Source organism: Blennius ocellaris, assembly GCF_963422515.1.
Source record: "Blennius ocellaris genome assembly, chromosome: 3".
Classification (NCBI taxonomy): Eukaryota; Metazoa; Chordata; class Actinopteri; order Blenniiformes; family Blenniidae; genus Blennius; species Blennius ocellaris.
Window position 1 is genome coordinate 20946348 of NC_137652.1, and position 21834 is coordinate 20968181.

General features: G+C 43.2%; 9 protein-coding genes across 9 annotated transcripts in view; 5 read left to right on the top strand and 4 right to left on the bottom strand.

Annotated features, from left to right (window-relative positions):
* Positions 1-9105: 9105 nt before the first annotated feature.
* LOC308148816 (histone H1-like) lies at positions 9106-9729 on the top strand (the record flags this gene model as incomplete). The annotated part of the gene is made up of 1 exon (XM_080520346.1): positions 9106-9729. One exon carries the CDS (start codon positions 9106-9108, stop codon positions 9727-9729), a length of 624 nt encoding a protein of 207 aa, XP_080376472.1.
* Positions 9730-10685: 956 nt separating this feature from the next.
* On the top strand, positions 10686-11096 carry LOC308128692 (histone H3.2; the record flags this gene model as incomplete). The annotated part of the gene is made up of 1 exon (XM_080494354.1): positions 10686-11096. The coding sequence occupies one exon, from the start codon at positions 10686-10688 to the stop codon at positions 11094-11096; it is 411 nt and encodes a 136-aa protein (XP_080350480.1).
* An 864-nt stretch (positions 11097-11960) lies between these two features.
* Positions 11961-12272, top strand: LOC308128576 (histone H4; the record flags this gene model as incomplete). The annotated part of the gene is made up of 1 exon (XM_080494186.1): positions 11961-12272. One exon carries the CDS (start codon positions 11961-11963, stop codon positions 12270-12272), a length of 312 nt encoding a protein of 103 aa, XP_080350312.1.
* A 1554-nt stretch (positions 12273-13826) lies between these two features.
* On the top strand, positions 13827-14201 carry LOC308148826 (histone H2B-like; the record flags this gene model as incomplete). Its single annotated transcript, XM_080520356.1, has 1 exon — positions 13827-14201. The coding sequence occupies one exon, from the start codon at positions 13827-13829 to the stop codon at positions 14199-14201; it is 375 nt and encodes a 124-aa protein (XP_080376482.1).
* Positions 14202-15210: 1009 nt separating this feature from the next.
* On the top strand, positions 15211-16025 carry LOC308128670 (histone H2A-like; the record flags this gene model as incomplete). The annotated part of the gene is made up of 1 exon (XM_080494321.1): positions 15211-16025. The coding sequence occupies one exon, from the start codon at positions 15211-15213 to the stop codon at positions 15595-15597; it is 387 nt and encodes a 128-aa protein (XP_080350447.1). The 3' UTR covers positions 15598-16025.
* A 1067-nt stretch (positions 16026-17092) lies between these two features.
* On the bottom strand, positions 17093-17404 carry LOC308146767 (histone H4; the record flags this gene model as incomplete). Its single annotated transcript, XM_080518688.1, has 1 exon — positions 17093-17404. One exon carries the CDS (start codon positions 17402-17404, stop codon positions 17093-17095), a length of 312 nt encoding a protein of 103 aa, XP_080374814.1.
* Positions 17405-17950: 546 nt separating this feature from the next.
* On the bottom strand, positions 17951-18325 carry LOC308148827 (histone H2B 1/2; the record flags this gene model as incomplete). Its single annotated transcript, XM_080520357.1, has 1 exon — positions 17951-18325. One exon carries the CDS (start codon positions 18323-18325, stop codon positions 17951-17953), a length of 375 nt encoding a protein of 124 aa, XP_080376483.1.
* Positions 18326-19390: 1065 nt separating this feature from the next.
* LOC308148835 (histone H3.2) overlaps positions 19391-21834 on the bottom strand; it is a gene marked incomplete at its 3' end in the record, with an annotated part of 132954 nt that continues 130510 nt past the window's right edge. Inside the window, exon 2 of the mRNA XM_080520365.1 lies at positions 19391-19815. Within this exon, the coding sequence (XP_080376491.1) occupies positions 19391-19801 (411 nt within the window). The 5' untranslated portion in view covers positions 19802-19815. The remainder of the gene's footprint in view (positions 19816-21834) is intronic.
* LOC308148817 (histone H1-like) lies at positions 21068-21691 on the bottom strand (the record flags this gene model as incomplete). Its single annotated transcript, XM_080520347.1, has 1 exon — positions 21068-21691. The coding sequence occupies one exon, from the start codon at positions 21689-21691 to the stop codon at positions 21068-21070; it is 624 nt and encodes a 207-aa protein (XP_080376473.1).

Genomic DNA, 21834 nt, shown 5'->3' on the forward strand with positions numbered 1-21834 from the left:
TCTTGCTCTTGCTGACATAAACTGTGGTCATGTAGTTGAGAAGCCTTTTCCCCTTCAAATCCAAATTTTGTGTGAATGTCTCTTTGAGGTCAATCCCAGTCAGTTCCTTGAAGTGAACTGACATGCCAAGGTCATCAAACAAAAACGGCCACTCCTCTCTAAGGTATCTGATACTTTTCCCCTGGTTGACATGTTGACGCTGTGTGTAAAAAGTGGACTTCATCAGACATTTTACCTCCTCTGGATTGGAATCCGAGTGCTGGAACATCACCTTAAGCTTTTCCATGTGTAGCTGTTGGCTCACTTGAGTTTCTTCACGGGGCAGAAATTTTACATTCCATTTAATGCATCCGTAAGTGTCCTGCATTGCTGCTCTCTCTTCTAATGGGATCTCATCTGTGTCTGAGTCATCAGCCTGATGTTTTCTTTTTCTTATTTTGGGTGTTGAAGTGCGTCTCACATTTTCGATTCTGTTTTGCAACTGTTTGACAAGGGAATGGTAGCCTGTTCCAACAACATCGCCCTCTATTACGTCTTGCAGAGAATTGGGATATTTTGCCACCATTTGTTTTGCTACGTTAGTTGAATGTTTTTTACCTACATGAGGACATTTTTCCACCATCTCAGTCACAACAATCCGGACCATTTGCCTCCTCAGTCTTGGGCCTGGCCTTTTTCCCCTCTCCAAAGAATCCATCAGTTCCTCAGGAAATTTACTCCATGGAATTTCAAAGTTGTCGTCCCACTGTGTGTCTAGTCCTGGGCTGGCGGAGGAGGATGATGATGAACTTCGGGATGAAACAGAGAGTGATGACAGCGATTGGGAAGGTGAGGCTTCCAGAGATGTTAGTGAGCTGTTTTCGGGAGTTTGGTCTTTAAATGACAAAAAAAAAAAGATTATGATTCACACTGCACAATATTCCACAATGTCCATGTCTGCTATTAATTTTGAGTAGTTTTGTGATGTTTTTACTTACATTTCCATTTCCAAACAGACAGAAGCTTTCTGGCTTGTACAGGTCTTAATGCTGTCATCAAATCAGCCTCCGTTACGAAGCGTAGATCATCATATGTCTCGACTCCAATCAACTGCAAGTGCTCCACCAGGATAATTTTGTTGGCAGCTGGAAATTCTGGTAGGACTTCCACGATGGCAATATCTAGGAAGGTTCGCTCTGAGTCACTCACCTTTGCTCTGACAAAAAAATGCCACCTTCAAACAGAACAGAAAAAATATACAGTACATGCACTTAACAGAGCAGGGGCATTCATCAGGTAACACATATTAATGTCAAACTATTTACAGAGAGAAGTGAGTGAGGTTTAATCTGACTTTATTTTGCCATAATACTGTGTTTTAGTGGAATGACTTGGTATCCACCAAGAATGTAGGATACCAAAGGATAGAAATCGGGCAGGTCATTAATGTTGATACACTGTAACCCAAGACTGTCCTTTGTCACAGAATACAGATGGTATTCTGAGAGGAAGATGCCTTTGTGGATATCCATCAAAACATAGACAGATGTGTCATTTTGAATCAAGATGAGTAGAAGTTCACCAAACTCCATACACTCATCGTTTCTGTACACAAGAAACTGTCCTTTTTTATATGCAGTGCCCTTGTACTGAATGTCTGTGCTAACTGTGGTATAGCTCTCTGAAAAGGCTAACTCCCTGACTGCATGTTTAATAGTGTCACTGTAGAGGCTGGGATAAAACACACAGCAGTCTTTCACTTGCAGTAGTTTACAGCATTGCCCAGCTAAAAGATATGCCTGATACATCTGATGTCGCTGTGACAACGTTTGACAAATGTTTCTGAAGTTTTTCAAGTGTCTGGCACATCTTTTAAAATAACTGTGTTTACTTTCAAACCTAAGTGTCCATAACCTCATCAATGGACCAAATTTCAACAACAGTGATGAATAATGGCGCAAATAGTGGTGCTTGGGTTTTAGTTGAATTTCAGGAAACAACATCTTTCTCAACTCCAAATATTCTTGGATTAAAATGTCCAGATATGCTATCTGGGACAAGGAAATGTTCTGAGCACAAATAAGATCTGCAATGTCTTTGAGCTGGAGAGCTAACTGTCATACTTCATCCTCATGGTTTTGCACTTTGTCACCAATCAAAACTGGTAGTAATCTCAAAAGATTCCAGTTTTGAATGGCTTGTCCTGATAGCTTGGCTCCATCAGGTTTGACAGCACATGGCTTTGTGAGAGCTTCAGATCCTTTATACTTAAACTGTTTGATACGCCTGTTCAAGAGTAAGAATGTGAACCATTTTTTCTTTTTTATGATGTTATTCAGGTACAGTGCTAGATCATAGGACACGACTCCCTCAAAGAGGTCGTGACCTAAACAAGGCGGGAGACCAGGCTGGGATACGTGGAAAGACTCAAGGGTATTAAAGATAGAGTTTACCTTTATTCCTCTGACTTCATGGATGTTTTCAACCTGGAGATCGGCAACAGCTGTGTCATACGCCTCTGGGGTGCGTGGAGGACCACAGGCATTCGGATCAGCCTGAAACTCACTTCTTGTGATTTCACAGTACCTGCAAAAATATCGAGAGCAGCTGAAGTTCTCTGTAAACCCACCTATGCAATGAGAACCCAAGTTATCCCCGGCAATGCAGTATAGACCCCCTTTTACCATTTCTCCATCTACATTTATTCCATCTGTCTCCAACGATTTCAGATCTGCCAACAACTTTGAGAAAACACTGGCTACTCCAAAATGCTTAAAGTCTTTCTCAGCACACAACAAGACTAAAAACATATTATCAGTATTTGAACGCAAATGAATGGGTACATTTGCTAATGAAAGATAGACTGCAAGTACTTTGTGTGTCTTTTTAGCAGAACCCAGGGGATTCACAACTTCAAAAGAATCTTGGTACAAAATCAGTTTTAGGCTTTCAGGGTTCTCATTTCATTTCATTTCATTTCATTTTATTGAGAGCCCCATTAGCTTCTGACTTATTGCAGGAGCTATTCTGCCTGGGGTCTCCTTCAATTTCATTACAAATTAATACATAAAAAGCAACATAAACACACATACACACACACACACACACACACACACACACACACACACACACAACAAACCAAACAGTGGAAGTTCAATGTGAAACAAAAAACATATCACATAATGATAGCAACATTATCATTTTGCTATCACCTACTGACAAGTTTAAATTAACAATCAGAATTCATTATTGTGTAAACAGAAACACTTTCAACTTCTTTTGAAAACATATTTTGTTGTTCTCTGACAACAAAAATCCAGGTAAAGCATTCCAGGCAACCATGGCTCTGTAACAAACAGCTCGCTGCATTTGGTTAGTTTTACAACCGGGTAAAGCACACCTTGTGTCAATGGCCTGACGTGTTTCATAATTATGGTTATCTGAGAAAAATGACAATTTATTATATATGATTTGGGGTGTTTTTGTAACAATTACATTCCTCGTAAATGTTGTTAGGAAGTAATTTAATCTACATTTAACTGTTAACCACGCCAAACTTTCATGCATTGTCCTCACATTAGTTCTATATGGACAACCTAAAATAATTCTTGCCGCTTTATTTTGAGCTATTTGCAACTTCTGTAGGTTCTTTTCATTTGTGTTTGACCAAACAACTGATGCATAGTCTAAGTACGAAAGTACAAGTGATTGAACTATTCGCTTGGTCAACCACTTGGGAATACATTTTCTAGAATATTTAATCATGCCCATACTCCTCCCCATTTTCTTCAATACATTATTAATTTGACTGGTCCACGACAGTTTAGAATCCACTATTACTCCCAACAATTTTACATGATCTACTTGTTCATTAAAGAACTGGTGACCTTTGAAATTTTGTCCATCATACAAATCTGTAAATACCTCTACATCAGGATCTCCAAACTGTTGTGACTGTGTATTCCTCCATAGATCTGACTGTAAAAAGCTCTTCAGAGTTTCTGCCACTGGTATGTAATATGCACATTTTTGTGTCATGTTTTCATCCATTCCCAATGCCACTTCTATGGGTTCCGTGTATTTAAACATTTTAGTGAATGTCTGATTTCTGGTGTATGTTGTTCTTAATTGTCCCTGATGACAGGCAGAGAACAAATCTGACTCTTTAATGCAGTCACAGATTTTAGTGACTGCTTCATCGGCTAGGCCCATATCATTTTTTAATAAAGAACTTACTTTAGTTATTGTGTAGGCTTGGCCTAACTCGTGCACATTTTGTATTTCCTCAACAATGGTCTGTATAGTAGAGGCAGGGATAAGAAGCTGTCCTTGCAGTTTAAGGTAAAAGAGACACAGGTTTCTGAAATAAGACTGACTTTCATTCTCTGGAATATCACTAGTTGTACTAGCTGTTGGCATGGCTTCATGTGTGTTTTCCAATTCAACTGTACTGGCAATGACATTTGATGGCTGAGGGCACGATTCCTTGTACATGACATCAATACCATCGGAGGAGCATGCTTTATGCTTCCTACACATGTGAGAAGTAAATGATGACTTTTTTGTAAAGACGTACTTACAACCACTTACCGGGCATGACACGGACCTGCCCTCTTCAATATGATCATTTAAGTGAGACCCTAGTTCTTTCACTGTTTGAAAATGGCGAACACATAATGAAATTGCACATTTTAAATCTGCAACAACAGCTTTAGGAACAGCTTGCAGTGCAGGTGCATTGTGCACACGATAAAAATGGCCCTTGAATGCTGCGTAAGTGGTAAATGTTTTACTACAGTTGGCGCCAAAACATTTGAAAAGACAACGAGGCTCATTCCTATGCACTCTGCAATGTTGTACATATCCTCTTAATGTAGCCAATTCCTTTTTACAAAAGACGCAGGTGATCATATTTAGGATTGCAAGTACTTTCTGAGCTTTTCAGTTGAACTAATTCACCATTCAATGATCTACTGCTAGCTTACACCATGTGCTTTCAGCAAACATTTTCGTTTAAAAAAAAAAGTAGCCTAAATATGAAGCTTACGGTGCACACGTTCAAATTCCCAAAGGAACAGCCACAGATGTCAACCAACACGCTTCTTAAAATTGCTGATTTGTTGTAAAAACTTCTAAAAACAACCAAGTGGTCCGAAGGTTTGTGCGCCGCAGCTCCGTGGACGCTGCTCGTGCTCTGGCTCGTTAGTTGACGTCGGCTGCAGCCGTGAACGAGAACCTTCTCCGCTCCTTCCTCTCACGTCATTATCCAATCAGAGATGAGCTTTGGCTGGGCACTTTTAAGTTTAAAATTCAAATCAAAATTAGGTGGACTCAGTGCAGAGAGAGATTACGAGTTCGTGTCTGTGGTTAGAGGAGGCACATTAAAACATTGAATTTTAAAGACTAAAAGAAACATAAAGCATTCATGGATCACGTCGAAATAGAAAGTTACTTTGCATATACCCTATTAATTTTCCATTTACACTGAATATGCTACAAATACCATAAATTATAATGTTATGTGAAATTATATACTTTACATATAAATAAATAGGCAACTACGGAACAGGATTAGGGACACTGAAAAAAATGAAGGTCCAAAACATTTGTTTAATTATTGTTCTGTGAAAAAAAGTCAGAATTCTGAGATTAAAGTCAGAATTCTGAGAAAAAGTTTTAAATTGAAATTTTGAAATTGAAATTTAATTTATTTGTCAATGAATTAAAAGCACATTGTACAGTTTATGCAATGAAATGCATTTTGCCAACACTCTACTCAACCCTCACATTACTTTAGAAAATATAAATGACAATAAATAACACGAGCCTGTCCAAGGGATACTTCGGCGGAAGGCAGGATACACCCTGGACAGGTCGCCAATCCATCGCAGGCCCTAATCTCTTCCATAGGCAATACAACCTCTCAGGTTCACAATGAATTTTTTTTCGAAAACCTTATAGGCCCAGACCTCAATTTGCATTATTTCATCAATCATGTTGTCAAAAGTATCCCTACAGCATAAACTTGTAAAGTAACTTACATATATTTTTGGTATTTTTAAAAACAACTGACTATAACTATAGTTTTTACAATATTTGCACATCAAATTAACAAAACTGTTTTGTCATGAGTATTACAATATTTATCTGTTTTTGTTTCCTATATTTGTAGTTTTAACAAATGAATTTGATTATAATCACATATTGTTGTTGTAAATATAACAAAACTTTCTGTTAAATAGTTTACAAAAGTTCACTGTGATTTTAACAAAAATTATATGTTTTTTGGTTTACAATACTTTTCTGTAGGGATTTTACGTAGTTTTAATGTAAATATCACGGTCCTTTTTTACAGTGCACCTGGGCTCTTGTCCTGCAGTGAGCCCGGTTGAAGTTCTGTTGGGGGCCTAGTTCAGGGTCTGGGTAAGGGGTCAGCAGCCGGGGTTGGCATGGGTAGTAACCCCTGTCAAAATCTGCTTCATTTTGTGAAGGAGCTTTGATGGGGATGTACGTTCCATCGATGCAGCCTATCACATTTAGGAATCCTGAAAGACAGGGAAATTACTAATCCCACTCAAAGATTGCAGCACAATATCATTAACATAATTTTATTTAATATTTATTTAATGGATCTCATCCTTCACCTGCAATGCTGTGGAACTCCTCCTTGATGACTCTTGAAGGTTTCTCTCCAGGGAAAACAACAACAGTTGCTAAAAACCTTTTTAGGGCCAGGCACACCTTTCTGATTGCCCTGCATACAGTGCCCTTATTCAGGTGCTCTGTGTCTCCAATACAGGGCCCCCCTGGCCAAGTGGGGGCCCTAAGCAGGATTTTATTTTGGGCCCCCCCCCTTCCAATAACATAATAATAATGATAATAATAATAATAATCATCATCATCATAATAATAAATTACAATTACTAACGAATCAAATGAACAGCCTCTATCAACAGTGGAACAAGAACTTTATAGATCAAAAATGGAACAATAACTTTACAGATGCACATGTCTGAAAAAAACATGTGGCATAAACAGTTTATGCCACAAAGTTTTTTTCGTTTTTATTTCAACAACATCCCCACCTTCAAGTGAAGCACGAGCCTCTTCTTGTTTGGACTTTTTCTTTCTTTTGCGAGCTCCCGAATCGTATTGACGTTTGGAAGCCATCTCTCTCTCTCCTCCTCTCTCTCTCTCTCTCTCTCTCTCTCTCTTCTCTCTCTCTCTCCTCTCTCTCTCTCTTCTCTCTCTCTCTCTCTCTCTCTCTCTCTCCTCTCTTCTCTCTCTCTCTCTCTCTCTCTCTCTCTCTCTCTCTCTCTCTCTCTCTCTCTCTCTCTCTCTCTCTACCTGTAAACAACTGCCTGCCGGCCCATCTGACCCGCTGATTGGTCAGATGGTGACGCTTCGCGCTTTCAACTCATTGCGTCTCTTTTTTTTTCTCTCTCCTGCCTCGGGCTGACTTGGTGGCGGTGCTCTATGCGCCTCTCGGCAAAATGCACGCGCATCCTTTGCGCATTTGCAGAGAATGATGATACTTTATTGATCCAGAGGGAAATTCAATTCACTTGCGCAAAATGGGGCCCCCCATGGATCGCGGGGCCCTACGCACAGCGCGTGTTCTGCGTGTAGGGAGGGGCGGGCCTGCTCCAATATTGTACAGAAAACTGCCATTTGCGAGGAAACGCAGCGCAACACACAATATCTGCTATGACGTCAGGGCAAGGCTCCGGCTGGTGATGTTGCCAATGTACGGACCGGTTAAACTGTGGATGTACATAATGGTCTCTGCAGTAAAACGGTACCGCTCAAAAAGGAAGGTGTCTGGAAATGCCAGTACATCTATGGTCTGATGATGATCTGTCTGCGAACATTACATTCTCGGCGAAGTAACGCTGCGCCTTCATCAATCGGATCATTATCAAAAGCGCATTCCATATTGAGGGAATAAAGTTCACGCCTAATTTGCCTCGGGAATAAGGCACTGCAGAACTGTTTCGCCAAAACTCCCCCGCTAAATGAGGAAATGAAATCCCGTGTCCGTCTGAAAGGGGGCGGAACCAGAGCAAAACTCCAGGTTCACTGACAAAAACCTGCTCCCGACCAGGTTAGTTCTAGAGCGTCTGTTGCCCCGGTAACTGACCGAGAGTTGACGTTACACCGCTTCGTGAAACAGGCTTGAGTTACCCCGCTTCCTCTGGTTGGAGTTACCTCCCGTCGTGAAACGGAAAACCCCGCATTTCCCTCAACTCGGTGTTAATTAACCTGGGGTAATCGATAAACCTGCTTTGTGAAACGGACCTCTGAAGTCACCATCATCAACACAAATCCTTTCAACACAGATTGAAAGTATCTCAATACTAAAAGAGGAATTTGATGTTATACTGTGAACACAACCAATTTAATTCCTTCAACACTATAATCAAACGTTGTTGTTCTTGTTTATTGTCTTATGTTAAACCTCGGAATGATCGCGTTGACAATGTGATATCCACTTTGAGTTTTTTTTTCCTGTCTAAATGAAATGTTTAAAGTACTAATATGAGTGGGATCCCCTCACAGCTGATGTCAGAAACGAGCTGGCTGCGCTCTGCTTCCGCCTCCATCAGTGTGTTTGCTGCTCCTACAAAATCCTCATTTTATCACAAAATGCTCATCAGCAGTGGAAAGTTTCTGCTCGGACTCTGTGGAAAAGCGTGTGCTGAAGCTGTAAAGTGTGTTTTGGTGGATATTTGCTGCGTGTGAAGGTATTTTCTTGTAGAAAAGAGAGGGACAAGTCGCTGGGCAGCGCTGAGTTCCGGGCTTAATGTGTGACTTTTGAAGGCTCCAGTAACGAATTGCAGAGATTGTGAGAAGTGAATGTGAGCTGAACATGAAGAGACAGCAGTCCGCTGTGGACTCCTTCACTTTCAGGGAGCAGCGATACTCACAAAGTCATTAGAAACTCTTTATTCTCCGCACAGAAAACACAAGTGACGCCGTTCAGCCTGCACACCGGAGCCGCGCGCTGGGTTGAGTCTCCACGGTTCTCATGGTGTGTTTAAGTCCCGCCTGCTGCTCGGAGATTTTCATCTGAACTCGGACTCTCGTTGCTTCTCGACTAGAAACCTCATCTTGTTATTTAGAAGAATGACAGAAGAAGCTCCAGCCACCGCTGCCGCGCCGGCAAAGCCGAAGGCCGCCAAGAAGAAGGCCGCCCCGAAGAAGGCCGGCCCCAGCGTGCGCGAGCTCATCGTCCAGGCTGTTGCCGCTTCCAAGGAGCGGAACGGCGTGTCGTTGGCCGCCCTCAAGAAGGCTCTGGCTGCCGGAGGCTACGACGTGGAAAAGAACAAGTTCCGCGTCAAGACCGCCGTCAAGAGCCTGGTGACCAAGGAGACTCTGGTCCAGACCAAGGGGACCGGGGCCTCCGGCTCCTTCAAGATGAATAAGAAGGCCGACACCAAGGCAGCGAAGCCCGCAAAGAAAGCGGCTCCTACAGCCAAGAAACCCGCCGCCAAGAAAGCCGTCGCAGTTAAAAAGCCCAAGGCAGCAGCCAAGAAGACCGCAGCTGCTAAGAAGTCTCCCAAGAAGGCCAAGAAACCCGCAGCGGCCAAGAAACCCGCAGCCAAGAGCCCCAAGAGGGCCGCCAAGAGCCCCAAGAAGGTGACTAAGAAGAAGGCCCCCGCAGCCAAGAAAGCACCTGCAGCCAAGAAAGCCCCCGCAAAGAAGGCTGCTAAACCCAAAGCCAAGAAGACGGCAGCCAAGAAGAAGTGAGCTCTCACTGTCAACAAACACTCCGCAAAGGCTCTTCTAAGAGCCACCACAGCTTCAGTAAAGAGATCAGTCCTCATCACTATTCCTTCACTGCACAAACATTGTTCACTACATTCATCTCTTCAGGGTCTCAACTCGTTTAAGGCTTAAAAATATCTTGCAAATTAAACACAATGTAGCAGCAAAGTGCTTTAAATCCGTCCTCCCATTGCCATAGTTCATGCATATAAAATATAAATACATATCAAGGGACAAAAGAAACGTTTTGAACATGCATGAACTTTCTCTGCAACCTTCAGCTTCTCTGGCAGGCTGGTTCATAAATCTGGTGCATAACTGGAAAGCAGCCTGACTGTCCGTTCTTGAGGGAAACATTACTTCTAGCCATTACATTAAGCAGAGCGAATATAAAATGGAATAAAATACTTCGATTTTAAGTTTTGACACTTTCACTGTCCTTATGAGACAGGGGGGTGTTGTTTTTATTACATTTGTGTCTGTGAACTTCCACAAGTCACTTATATACTCAAAAAATAAAGAAATCCAATTTAGCTGAATAGTTTACAGGCCAAATCAATACATTTCTCAATGGACACTTATCGGATTTCACTACAAACAAGTCATATATATATTTTTTATTTCTAGACAAAACAAACAAGAAGATTTCAACTGTTCTGAAGTAAAGTCCTTGTCCAGAAAGTTTTTCTTGAACAAACAGTCCAGTGTAGTTAGTGCTCGTCACACAGCAGCAGAGGGAGAAGCGCTCTCACTTCACGCGGCACTTTCAAATGACTGTCCTCCAATCAGCAGCTCAGTCTCAGCTGGGGGCTTCTCCCCGCGACGCTGCTGACCAATTAGAGAGAGTGACGTCACCGTGTCCCAGCTGGGCCCGGTGCTTAAATGCAGCGAGTCTCCGCTCTTTCTCCACTTGTCTTTACACAGCGAGAGCAGGAACAATGGCTCGTACCAAGCAGACCGCCCGTAAGTCCACTGGAGGCAAAGCTCCCAGGAAGCAGCTGGCCACCAAGGCTGCCCGCAAGAGCGCCCCGGCCACCGGCGGAGTGAAGAAGCCTCACCGTTACAGGCCCGGTACCGTGGCTCTGCGAGAGATCCGTCGCTACCAGAAATCCACCGAGCTGCTGATCCGCAAGCTGCCCTTCCAGCGCCTGGTGCGAGAGATCGCTCAGGACTTCAAGACCGACCTGCGCTTCCAGAGCTCTGCTGTCATGGCTCTGCAGGAGGCCAGCGAGGCTTACCTGGTGGGCCTGTTCGAAGACACCAACCTGTGCGCCATCCACGCCAAGAGGGTGACCATCATGCCCAAAGACATCCAGCTGGCCCGCCGCATCCGTGGAGAGAGAGCTTAAAGTTCAGTCTGCTGCTCCACCAGCCACCACAACGGCTCTTTTAAGAGCCTCCACAATATTTGGAGAGATGCTTCCTTGCTTCAGTTTCAGCTTTTAGATTTGGGAGAAGCTAATCTGAAAATTATATAGAGCACATTTAAAGGAATCAGTCGCATGATAAATTTACACTGACCTGACTGCACTAGGAAATTAGTGATTTATAGACCCTCAACATAAATATGCATATCTCATTGTTTACCCACTGCACAATGTGCACACATTTCACAAGTGTGTTAACTTCCAAAGCATGTGAACAAGTCATTTACCTTGAGTTTCATAAAGAATTCGATTTCCAAGGTATTAAAGGAAAGCTCATGCATTCTCCCCCCCTGGTCATACTTTCTGAATTATAGAATGTTTTGAGTTGCATCACAGAACAAACTTAATTTTGCACTTAATTTCTCTTGGATGAGAATTTAGAAATTACTGACCTGCTATATATGTATTGTATTGAAATGCCTTGGATTTCATTGCACTTCAGTTTTCCTGGTCAAAAATTACTCTTCAATCAACACCACTGTATTTTTATAGTTAACTTGTCTTAAATATGACAATCCTTGCCCTTTTTCAACATGAATCTTCGCTTACACGTCAAGCTATATTGTTCGGGGGGGGAGACGATGTTGCTTAGTATATCTTGCATCATGTTTTGGTTGTGCTGCTCTCTGTCATTTGGTGGCGCTCATGTACTGAAGAGATCTCAACAAATAAACAGAAGACTAGAGAACTGGGTTTCTGTCTTCTCCTACGTCCTCATATGTGATCTATATAGGCGTGTCGGTGCTGCTGACAATTCATTCGGTATTTCTACTGAGAGACTTGAAGATGAGCGGCCGAGGAAAAGGAGGAAAAGGATTGGGCAAAGGAGGCGCTAAGCGTCACCGTAAAGTCCTCCGTGATAACATCCAGGGAATCACCAAGCCCGCTATCCGCCGTCTGGCTCGCCGCGGTGGAGTCAAGCGGATCTCCGGTCTCATCTACGAGGAGACCCGCGGTGTGTTGAAGGTGTTCCTGGAGAACGTCATCCGTGACGCCGTCACCTACACCGAGCACGCCAAGAGGAAGACCGTGACCGCCATGGATGTGGTGTATGCTCTCAAGAGGCAGGGACGTACTCTGTACGGCTTCGGAGGCTAAACTGCTGCTGCAGCCTTACAACCAACAAAGGTCCTTTTCAGGGCCACCCACACTCCTGAAAGAGATCATTCTAGAATACTACTGGTTTTATGAGCCTTAATTACCTTTGTAGTGACCCGTTATGTTGACAATTCAAATGATCATAATGACTACATGCTTATAACCGTCACACTCATTCAAGATGCAACTTTGTTTTCACTTAAAATCTCTGCTCAACATGATCTAACGTCAGCTGCTTATTTGTTGCTACGAAGTATCAGAATCAAGGTTCCTCAACCTGCCAAGTCTAAGAAACATATTGGGGAGTGTTTTAGTTTATGGGTTATACATTTATTTTGGTTTCTACATGCTTGTATACATGAATAAACCGTATAACCGTCACACTCATTAAGGTGCAACTTTGTTTTTACTTGAAAGTTCGTGTCTAAAACGAGCTCGTGCTCTGACGTCAGCTCTAACAACCAAGCTCCCTGAGCCCGTCAAGTCGGCACCATAGCTAATACTTGGAAGGGTTTAAATTGCTTTGTTTAATATTTATTTTGGTTTATACATTATCTCCCCTTTATGGGACTGAATGAATTTCTCACTGAGTTTGAAGAAGAAACTTAACTGAACTTCATCACATAGCAAATAAACAGCCACTTACATCAACTAGTATGTTAATGTCGGCTGTCAAAAGTTGATATGGTAAAAAGGAGACGCTACTTAATTTTCTCAGATTTTTCTCATGTCATTTTATTTGACATTTACCATGTTTGTTTATCTCGGGTTGGTAAATTTTAATTTAAAATGAGAAAGTGCAGACTTTAATGGTTTAGAAGTGTGGTTGATCGACCATGTAACTGAGATCAGTTTTAAACTGAATTTGTTTCAGTTTATGAATAATGTTCATGGACTATACTAATTCTGATGGATTTTTAAGTTAAAAGCATCTTCATGGTGGATGCCAGATCAGATTTGTCTTATTGTATGTGACTGGGCAGTTTTATGTTATTTGACTTTGTTCTGTACTGTAAATACTGTATATACTAGACAAGTAAAATAATTCATGTTTTGCGATTTAAATATATTTCTTATTATTCAAAATGGTGTTAAGGATGTTTGAGAGTAAAAAACGTGTTAATTGTTTTGTATTAAGTGTGAAAACAGACAGGAGTAGAAGGAAATAAGTTATACTAATAAGTTTAACTTATCCCCACATTATGGTCATGTCATACACGTTCCTTTTTATTTGAACTCATTTCCTTCTACTTCAAACCCCTGCTGCTTTGCCGAGGAACACTCCACTGAGGCTTCACAAACATACGTTTTTCTTTTTCCAATGTTTCATTCAGCCCACCTTTCATTATTTTTTGCACTTCTTTGCACAAATTATTGGAGTTGGCGCGCATTCTAACGGTCAGACCAAATCCCACAAAATACAACCCCCGCCCTCTCAACCAGGAGGAATTGAGCCAATCACGGACAGGGGACAGCACAGCGTGCTCTGTAACGCAGTCTCTATAAGGACTCCCACCGCTTTCAGTTTATCATTCTGATTTGTGAAGGATCAAGATGCCTGAACCCACGAAGTCTGCGCCCAAGAAGGGCTCCAAGAAAGCCGTGAGCAAGACCGCCACCAAGGGAGGCAAGAAGAGGAGAAAGGCCAGGAAGGAGAGTTACGCCATCTACGTGTACAAGGTCCTGAAGCAGGTCCACCCCGACACCGGCATCTCGTCCAAGGCCATGAGCATCATGAACTCGTTCGTCAACGACATCTTCGAGCGCATCGCCTCCGAGGCGTCTCGTCTGGCTCACTACAACAAGCGCTCCACCATCTCTTCCAGGGAGATCCAGACCGCCGTGCGTCTCCTGCTGCCCGGTGAGCTGGCCAAGCACGCTGTGTCTGAGGGCACCAAGGCCGTCACCAAGTACACCAGCTCCAAGTAGACCATCTGCTGCTGATCAAAACCAACGGCTCTTTTAAGAGCCACCCACTTGATCTGAAGGTCATCTCCAGTTCTGAAATGTGAGCCCTACAGTTGTGAATTAAAAACTAGTATACCACCAAACTAGGCTGGTAGTTATTTATCCTACAAAATTGTAGTGTCAGTACATGTATTATATCTTACACTATTAGAGGCACCTACTTAAAATAAGACAGTACTAGACATTACTCACCCACTTCCTGTAAATACACCAATTGTTTACTTTCATTATTGTGATCAAAAAGTGTACTGTTAATATTGATTGTGAGAGGAAAGACTTCCAATCTCGAAAAATCTTGGGCTCATTAAATACACAATACAGCAAAAGTGTTTTTCCTTCCAAATCTACATGAAACAATGCTGTTAAGTACATAAATAACTGAAGAGGAATATGTTAAGACTGCACGTGTGTATGGGGCCAGTACAGTGTCACTATTCGTTTAATTTAAGCTTTGTTCTTTTATCTACGTGATTTTACTGTAGCTTAGACACCTTATACAGATAGTAATTTCAGAAAATGTCCTTCAACACTACTCGATCATGAGTGCAGGTACTTTATTTGAACGTTAAATGGCTACAAACGAAACTGAACACATCAGTGTGAAAAACTTCTCATTGAAACATCTGATACCGTGCACAATCAATAACTTCACAATTTGGCCAATGAATGTGAGCGACGCCAATTAGAAACCGTCTTTGAAAATACGTTTTGTGTTCTAGTGGACTGCAATTGGCGGTAAAACGTTATGAGTTTAGCAAGAGCCTCGAGGAGAAACCCCCTCCTCAGTGAGAGCTGCTGATTGGTGGAAAGTTAAAGTGTCTCTGAAGCTGAGCACGGGTCAGTCTGCTGGAAGCGGCTTCTCATTGGTGCGTCACAGACTGGCTCGCGCTCTCCTCTCTATATAAGACAGACTTTTTCCACGCCGCGCCACAGTTTCACTGAGATTCAACTCAACGAACATCTCGACAAAATGAGCGGCAGAGGAAAGACCGGCGGCAAAGCCAGAGCGAAGGCCAAGACCCGCTCGTCTCGTGCGGGACTCCAGTTCCCGGTGGGTCGTGTTCACAGGCTGCTGCGTAAAGGAAACTACGCTCAGCGTGTGGGAGCCGGAGCTCCCGTGTACCTGGCGGCGGTGCTGGAGTACCTGACCGCTGAGATCCTGGAGCTGGCTGGAAACGCTGCCCGCGACAACAAGAAGACCAGAATCATCCCCCGTCACCTGCAGCTGGCGGTGCGCAACGACGAGGAGCTCAACAAGCTGCTGGGCGGAGTGACCATCGCTCAGGGCGGCGTGCTGCCCAACATCCAGGCTGTGCTGCTGCCCAAGAAGACCGAGAAGCCGGCCAAGTCCAAGTAAACGCGGACTCTGGCTACCAAACACAACGGCTCTTTTAAGAGCCACTCACGTCTCACTAAGAGCAACAAATCCTCACAACAATGACTTGTTAATTTATTGGTGCAGAGATGAGATTTAAAAAAAAAAAAAAAAAAAAATGCAATACTGCAAGAGTTTGAATCGATTGATGAATAAATATGGGGCCAGTATCACTCAGATTGACACGTCTCCCAAAGAACGGATCTCCCAACACTGACTCATGTTTAACAATGAAGTTCTTTAGTGCAACGACAAGGATCAATCTCATCAAAACTATATTGCGGTTTTATCAGTATAGTTTGTCATTCGTTCCTGACAAGCCTAGGATTCTTCCTGTCCCTTTTCAAACTAGTTAAATGTGTACTACTAGCTGGAGTCTACCATCAGGTCACACCTAAAATATGAGTGATATGAGCGTTTTGCTATAATCAAGACATTTATCAGTGACATTTATGTGAATTGCATCGTGCTGTACTACCCTTGTGAACGTGAATAAAGTAAAGAGCATTATTGTCTCGAGCAACATACACGGATCTTCCAACATCCAGTCAACTATTGACAAGTTTAATTATCAGCAGGTCCTGCACGGAGTTTGTACGTGTGTGTGTGTGTGTGTGTGTGCGTGGGATTGTTTTTTTGCATTATAGTGTGTGATTTTAGTAAACTGTTTTACACGAAACAAATTATAGTCAAGATTTATCAAACGGGAGCTATGAGTCGGAGGACTCTGAGCCCTTTCCTATAAGAAATAGGGTATGGTGGGCTACAAGTGTAAAGGAATTCCTGTTACTACATTTATAATTTGTCAGAATCAGCAGAGGTAATGGTCAGACTGGGCTGTAACAAATGGTAGGAGACATGATTGATGCTACAAAAAGTCAAATGGTACTTTGTAGCAATGAGCTGAAGTCGAGACGATTATACGATACATAGTAGCAACAAATGAGCAGCTGGCGTCATGTATGTCGGATGTGCATAAACAGTATTCGATATGCTATGCAGACAGATTAAGAAACTTTGACTCTTTGATTCCTTGTACAGCAAATGAGCAGCTGACGTCAGAAGTAAGTTTAAGTAAAAACAAAGTTGCATCTCGAATGAGTGTGACGGTTATATGGTTTATTCATGAATACAAGCATGTAGAAACCATACACTAAAACACTCCCCAGTATTAAATAGGTTGTTGAGACTTTGCAGGTTGAGGAACCTTGATTCTGATACTTTGTAGCAACAAATGAACAGGTGACGTCAGATCATGCGGAGCCGAGATTTTAAGTAAAAATTGCATCTTGAATGAGTGTGACGGTTATATAGTTTACAAGCATGTAGTCATTATGATCATTTGACTTGTCAACAAAACGGGTCACTACAAAGGTAATTAAGACTCATGAAAGCGTACAATTCTAGAATGATCTCTTTCAGGAGTGTGGGTGGCCCTGAAAAGGACCTTTGTTGGTTGTAAGGCTGCAGCAGCAGTTTAGCCTCCGAAGCCGTACAGAGTACGTCCCTGCCTCTTGAGAGCATACACCACATCCATGGCGGTCACGGTCTTCCTCTTGGCGTGCTCGGTGTAGGTGACGGCGTCACGGATGACGTTCTCCAGGAACACCTTCAACACACCGCGGGTCTCCTCGTAGATGAGACCGGAGATCCGCTTGACTCCACCGCGGCGAGCCAGACGGCGGATAGCGGGCTTGGTGATTCCCTGGATGTTATCACGGAGGACTTTACGGTGACGCTTAGCGCCTCCTTTGCCCAGTCCTTTTCCTCCCTTTCCCCTGCCGCTCATTTTCAATTCTCACTGCACATACAGAATTAATTAATCGCGGTTCTGACACGTACATTTATATCCCAGCCGAGGACGTAGGAGGAGACGGGGGGGGGGGGGGGTGCGTGTATTTGTCCTTTCTGATTGGTCGCCACTATTTCCATCTGACTCCTATCCATTGTGAATTCCAGTTGTACTGTTGAACATTTAATAAAACAGGACAAGGATCAATCCTAATATCGCTTCTACAGATACTTGCATTGGTATGAAAATGAAAATGCCAGTACATGATACATTTGTTTTTCTCAAACACAAACAATATTTAGTTGTAAATAGGTATTGCAGACCAGCCCTGACATTTTGGAATTTTCTTAGGTAATGCATCTTAGATTTCGATCTGTAGGAAATCAAAATAGTATATATAGAGCAATAAATCAACTGTATGCCATACTACTGAATTTATGAACGCTATTAAAGAGAAGTTAGCACCATTAACACAAAGGAATCTCTCCAGAAGAATTGGGTGGCTCTTAGAAGAGCCGTTGGGTTTGAGCAGCAACAGATAGTCTACTTGGAGCTGGTGTACTTGGTGACGGCCTTGGTGCCCTCAGACACAGCGTGCTTGGCCAGCTCACCGGGCAGCAGGAGCCGCACAGCAGTCTGGATCTCCCTGGAAGTGATGGTGGAGCGCTTGTTGTAGTGAGCCAGACGAGACGCCTCGGAGGCGATGCGCTCGAAGATGTCGTTGACGAACGAGTTCATGATGCTCATGGCCTTGGACGAGATGCCGGTGTCGGGGTGGACCTGCTTCAGCACCTTGTACACGTAAATGGCGTAGCTCTCCTTCCTGGTCTTTCTCCTCTTCTTGCCTCCTTTGCCGGTGGTCTTGCTCACGGCTTTCTTGGAGCCCTTCTTGGGCGCAGACTTAGCGGGTTCAGGCATCTTGATTCTCCGGTACTGTGCAGCAACGAATGACCAGCAGACGTCAGAGGGGACTCTTCTTATAGACCCTGCATGTAAAAACCACTGTGCTGTCTCCCAGTGGTGATTGGTTCAGCTCAGCGAATGGTTGGAGGGATTTTCTTGTTTCTATGGTAACGTTTCATTTGTCCTTCACACTGCGGACCAGTTGTTGGAAGCGGTCGTTTGCTCTTCTACAAATTAAAATAGAATTAATTCAGCCGAGAGGCAATGACAACAGAATTTGAATAAATTCAGGGAGAATTTGTTAAAAGGTGAATAAAACAGCATGCCGAGAAAAGCCTCCTTGACGTTTATAGAGAAAGAATAAAACTGACATCAAATAAGAGCAGAAGGTTCACGTGCGCACATTTAATATAGTAAAATGTTAAGTGATCAGCATCGTCTGGAATGTGGAGTCAAAACTATTTCAAGAGGTAATGAAAAATACATCAAGTTAACTTGTCAAATCTATCTGAGATACAATTGTGAACTCTATATTTGCTATATTGCTGGTATAAGTGTTAATTTTACATTTTAGTGCATGGATTGTTCTTTACGATCAAATCCAACAAATACCAATCCCATACGAAATACCTTAAATACAAAGAAGTTTCACTCCTACGGAAACTGTATTTTTATTTGCTATAACGAAAGGACAATGGTGAAAGTAATTTTGAAAATCATGAGGAACGAGTGTAAAAAGATTAAGCTCCAGAAATACTGCACAATGCTTCTAATGGAAATGTTTGTAGTTTCTGGATCATAAAGGAAGCATGAAAACTTTAGGCCATGGTAAGACGTTCTTACTAATATTTTTGCACTGCAGTGTTATATTTTTTGTACACTTATTTATGTATGTCGGCTCCAGGGTAGACGGCAAAATAAGAATTTCATTCCCTGTGAAACCTGGCTTTTACTGTTGAGGTGACAATTTAAAAAAAAAACCTTGAAGCTTGAAGACAATCCTAAGGAAGCATCTCTCTAAAAAGTGTGGAGGCTCTTAAAAGAGCCGTTGTGGTGGTTGGTGGAGCAGCAGACTGAACTTTAAGCTCTCTCTCCACGGATGCGGCGCGCCAGCTGGATGTCTTTGGGCATGATGGTCACCCTCTTGGCGTGGATGGCGCACAGGTTGGTGTCCTCGAACAGGCCCACCAGGTAAGCCTCGCTGGCCTCCTGCAGAGCCATGACAGCAGAGCTCTGGAAGCGCAGGTCGGTCTTGAAGTCCTGAGCGATCTCTCGCACCAGGCGCTGGAAGGGCAGCTTGCGGATCAGCAGCTCGGTGGATTTCTGGTAGCGACGGATCTCTCGCAGAGCCACGGTACCGGGCCTGTAACGGTGAGGCTTCTTCACTCCGCCGGTGGCCGGGGCGCTCTTGCGGGCAGCCTTGGTGGCCAGCTGCTTCCTGGGAGCTTTGCCTCCAGTGGACTTACGGGCGGTCTGCTTGGTACGAGCCATTGTTTCTGCTTTCGCTGTGTAAAGACAAGTGGAGAAAGAGCGGAGACTCGCTGCATTTAAGCACCGAGACCAGCTGGGACACGGTGACGTCACTCTGTCTGATTGGTCAGCAGCGTCACGAGGAGAAGCCCCCAGCTGAGACTGAGCTGCTGATTGGAGGACAGTCATTTGATAGCGCTGCTGCTTGAAGTACACTAACTTCACTAAAACTTTGCTTCAGGACACTTGTGTGCAAAATTAATTCAAAGCAGAAAATGACGTTTTCAGTGTTTGTTTTGAAACTTCATTTAAATAGAAAAACAACTGTGCTTTAAAAAATAAATGATTTTGTTATTTTCATTTAGTCAGAAGAACCACGTTGAGATTAATAATCTCTTTTACAAGTGTGCCCTGGAAACAGAACATAAAACAAGTTCACACCCTCAAAATAATACTAAAATGTTCTTAAAACTAACAGATTATACTTTGAAGTAGATCTTTAGTTTGTGATGATTGAGAAGAGTTGTTGAAAGATTACAGGGACACAAATAGTAACTTAACAAAAAGTGCACTTAGTCATAATTTCCTGAGCAACTGTGGAACTTGCTGTTTACAATGCAACACATTAGAAATTCAACCTATTGTAAGAACTAGAAGTAATTGTAGAAATCCATAAAAAAAAACATTGATAGGATAATTAAACTTGAATTCTTGCTCGGACTTAATGTATATCATATAAGTAATACCGTGTGTTATAGATATAGCTACATCCTTGTACAAGTGATTGCAAGTTTGAAATGTAAAATGCCAAATGAAAATTATAAACCCCAAAACAGCAATTGCATTTTTATCGAGGGCAGATGGTTTTGTTTTATAATGTAAATAACTGTACTGCATTTTATTGTGCTTGAAGTGCTATAAAGATGTAGTCTGAACTGATCCTGAGAAGTATTTTCATTAAATTTAAGGAAAAGGTGAATCACTACACAAGTTGTTATCCTAATTTTTTTTAGTTCTGCCTACTGTGATTTTGAGAAGTAATTTCCAGTTTTAAAGCTCTAAATGAGTTGAGCTGCAGCATAAATAAGTTGTTAGAAGAACTTCCAACAATGTGTCCCTAAAGACTGTCGGTCAAGAGTTGCATGATAAACACGAAGTCCTCTGAAGAGATGAATGTAGTGAACAATGTTTGTGCAGTGAAGGAATAGTGATGAGGACTGATCTCTTTACTGAAGCTGTGGTGGCTCTTAGAAGAGCCTTTGCGGAGTGTTTGTTGACAGTGAGAGCTCACTTCTTCTTGGCTGCCGTCTTCTTGGCTTTGGGTTTAGCAGCCTTCTTTGCGGGGGCTTTCTTGGCTGCAGGTGCTTTCTTGGCTGCGGGGGCCTTCTTCTTAGTCACCTTCTTGGGGCTCTTGGCGGCCCTCTTGGGGCTCTTGGCTGCGGGTTTCTTGGCCGCTGCGGGTTTCTTGGCCTTCTTGGGAGACTTCTTAGCAGCTGCGGTCTTCTTGGCTGCTGCCTTGGGCTTTTTAGCTGCGACGGCTTTCTTGGCGGCGGGTTTCTTGGCTTTAGGAGCTGCTTTCTTTGCGGGCTTCGCGGCCTTGGTGTCGGCCTTCTTGTTCATCTTGAAGGAGCCGGAGGCCCCGGTCCCCTTGGTCTGGACCAGAGTCTCCTTGGCCACCAGGCTCTTGACGGCGGTCTTGACGCGGACCTTGTTCTTTTCCACATCGTAGCCTCCGGCAGCCAGAGCCTTCTTGAGGGCGGCCAACGACATGCCGTTCCGCTCGTTGGAAGCGGCAACAGCCTGGACGATGAGGTCGCTCAAGCTGGGGCCGGCCTTCTTCGGGACGGCCTTCTTTTTGGCGGCCTTCGGCTTTGCCGGAGCGGCAGCGGCGGCTGGAGCTTCTTCTGCCATTCTTCCAAATAACAAGCTGAGGTTTCTAGTCGAGAAGCAATGAGAGTCCGAGTTCAGATGAAAATCTCCGAGCAGCAGGCGGGACTTAAACACACCATGAGAACCGTGGAGACTCAACCCAGCGCGCGGCTCCGGTGTGCAGG